A 2,348-nucleotide genomic window follows, 5' to 3' on the forward strand; every position below is an offset into this window, starting at 1 on the left:
GGGCTGCCCTGCGGTCACGCGTGTGCCTGCGCTGGCTGTTGAAACCAGGGGTGGATGCGCAGGGAGCATCACTGCGCCGCCTTCTGCCTCCTGGCTCCACGCAGAGGCAGGTTGGCCTGGCCAGTGTCTCAGTCTCTCAGGGAAATCATGAAAGATGCCTCGTTGTTCGGCAGGCTCTTCAGTCCAGCCTCTCGGTCAGCTGCAGAACAAAAGGGCTCAACTTGCATGTTTGAAAAGGGAAAGAAAACACTCTGTTTCTCTGACTGCCAGTCCCCCAAACACATTTGGAGATCTCGCTGCCAAGAAAAGCTTTTCTCTGCATCTCAGGCTGCCTTATTGTTACAGAGCCTGCCTGCAGTGGCTTGTTTCCATTTGGTTTTGAGGGGGATATTCATATTCCAACCAAGGAGAAAAATTGGTTCTGCAGCTGGAACCGAGGGCCCAGCCTCATAACCTTTACTGGAGGCTGTGATCTCTGGGCCATGGAAATACCGCTGGGGTCACTACTCACAGAGCGTTGGCAGGAGTAGGAGGACAGGCCCCGATGCAAACCTCCTGAAGTCCATTCAGTAGGGTTTAACCAAGCCTGAAGCCCTTCCTGCTGTAACTAGGTCCATGCAGGCAGACTACTGCTCCTGTGTAGATGAGCTGCTTTGAAAATAACGTCACGTGTAAGCAAAGCTGTGTGCTCGCCTGCCATCAACTGCAGGGCTGGAGCCTGAGCAATTTTGTTGATAAAGTGCAATGAGAACAGAATCCGCTTCAGTGTCTGTCAGCTTTCTTGGCACTGTGATGCAGATATGACTCCAAACACACTCGGGGAARCAATTTTCTGCTGAGTAAGAAGATGCCGTATTTGCGTAGCCCTTTTTCTGAGCAGGTTTGTTCTTTAGAAAGTGCTCAGTTGTGAGAGTGACATGGCTGCAAGGGTTTCTTTTTTGATAATATCCTTTTGATACCTGGTTCTCTAGGTTCTGATCTGGATGGAAGTGTTTTACAATGAAGCTAGACTCATCTTTGAGCTCTGAGAGAAAAACAAGCAGAAGTTAGGACCTGTTCCCCTTCTCTGGCTGCTGGACTGCAGTCCTGCAAGACAGCACTGCCCAGGAGATGTCTGCACTTGTGAAACTGCCGATCTCAGAGGATCGAGGGGACTGATACCCCAAAACACACATCAGAGATTTGCACTAGTCTTCATTGCATGGTTTCTGTTAGATCAAGCACCTCACTGTGGTAAACTGAGTGGGAAGGGAAGGGAAAAGAAGGGAAGGGAAAGGAAAAGAAGGGAAGGGAGGGATGAGGATGTGTTTCTAATAAGGCGCAAATGTGCACTTACAGCTTGAGCATGGAAGATCTCAAATGAGGTCAAAAGTCTGTAAAGACTGGAGAAAATCAGTGCAACTGCTTTTAAGCCAAAACAGGACAAATGGGCACAGGGAAACTGATCAGTAAAAAAATAAATCAGGAGGCAGGAGAAGAGACTCTTCCCCAGCCCCAGCAGACCAGTAGAGCTACCTGAAATCACAGTCCCTGTGCCCCGGAAAGCAGGGGACAAGGTCACATTTTCCTGCCTGTGCCAGCCGTGACCTGCCTCCTCAGGGGCACAGCGGGAGCACCAGACAGGGAGAGGCATCCCGGCACACCGGGAAAGGGCAGCAGCCGCAGGTGCGCTGTCGCTGGGTGCCCCGTGAGTTCAGCGAGGCGGAACGGCCTCTGCGGCTCGGCCTCGGGCAGGGCAGCTCCGCGCAGCCCACAGCCTAGCTGTAATTGAGGCCRTGATGATTTTAGTGGTTGTGACAGCTCGACAGCCCTGGAGACTGAAATCCTGTAGTCACAGGAAAGGGTGCAGAGAGTGAAGTGACAGTGGCAGCTCCACCACACTGTCCAGCCCGCACGTGTCTGGGGCTTGCACAGTCACTGCTTGTGGTAAAGCAGGCACTAGCTTCTCTCAGTCACTTTGCAGTGAGCTACTGAGACTGTAGTATCACCAGAGACAGTAAATTGATATTCAGATCTTTTTGAGTGAAACTAGCTCCAAAAAATTCTAGTGTTTTTTCAAGGAGAGGAAATCTGGCATTTTTGTTACTTGCTCTTTGAGGTCGTGCTTTTGAGTTCATTTCTGCAGCTAGCAGGCATGAACGTTTCTCAAGTGAAGGCAGAGATCACATGACTCCAGGAGTTGATGTTTAAATAGAAAAGGAAATACATTGTGAGACCCAAGGTACAGCTGGACTGTAAATTTTCTAGGGCTGAAATGTGCAGTGCACACAGTCCGCAGGTTTGCTGGATGCTAAACCACGTACAGTCTGCCCTGGCTAGAAGGAAAAATTAAACAAAACAAAAAAAAA

The 2,348-nt window shown here is 50.1% G+C and overlaps 1 protein-coding gene across 1 annotated transcript in view; it reads right to left on the minus strand.

The window, feature by feature from the left end:
* Positions 1 to 665: 665 nt before the first annotated feature.
* Positions 666 to 2,348, minus strand: part of BHLHE41 (basic helix-loop-helix family member e41) — an 8,025-nt gene continuing 6,342 nt past the window's right edge. The window contains exons 6-7 of the mRNA XM_085324436.1: positions 1,644 to 1,825; positions 666 to 1,024 (exon numbers count right to left, since the gene is read on the minus strand). Of these exons, the coding sequence (XP_085180562.1) occupies positions 666 to 1,024; positions 1,644 to 1,825 (541 nt within the window). The remainder of the gene's footprint in view (positions 1,025 to 1,643; positions 1,826 to 2,348) is intronic.

This window comes from Rhea americana, unplaced genomic scaffold (genome assembly GCF_003343005.1).
Source record: "Rhea americana isolate MKP2758 unplaced genomic scaffold, rheAme1 scaffold_91, whole genome shotgun sequence".
NCBI lineage: Eukaryota > Metazoa > Chordata > Aves > Rheiformes > Rheidae > Rhea > Rhea americana.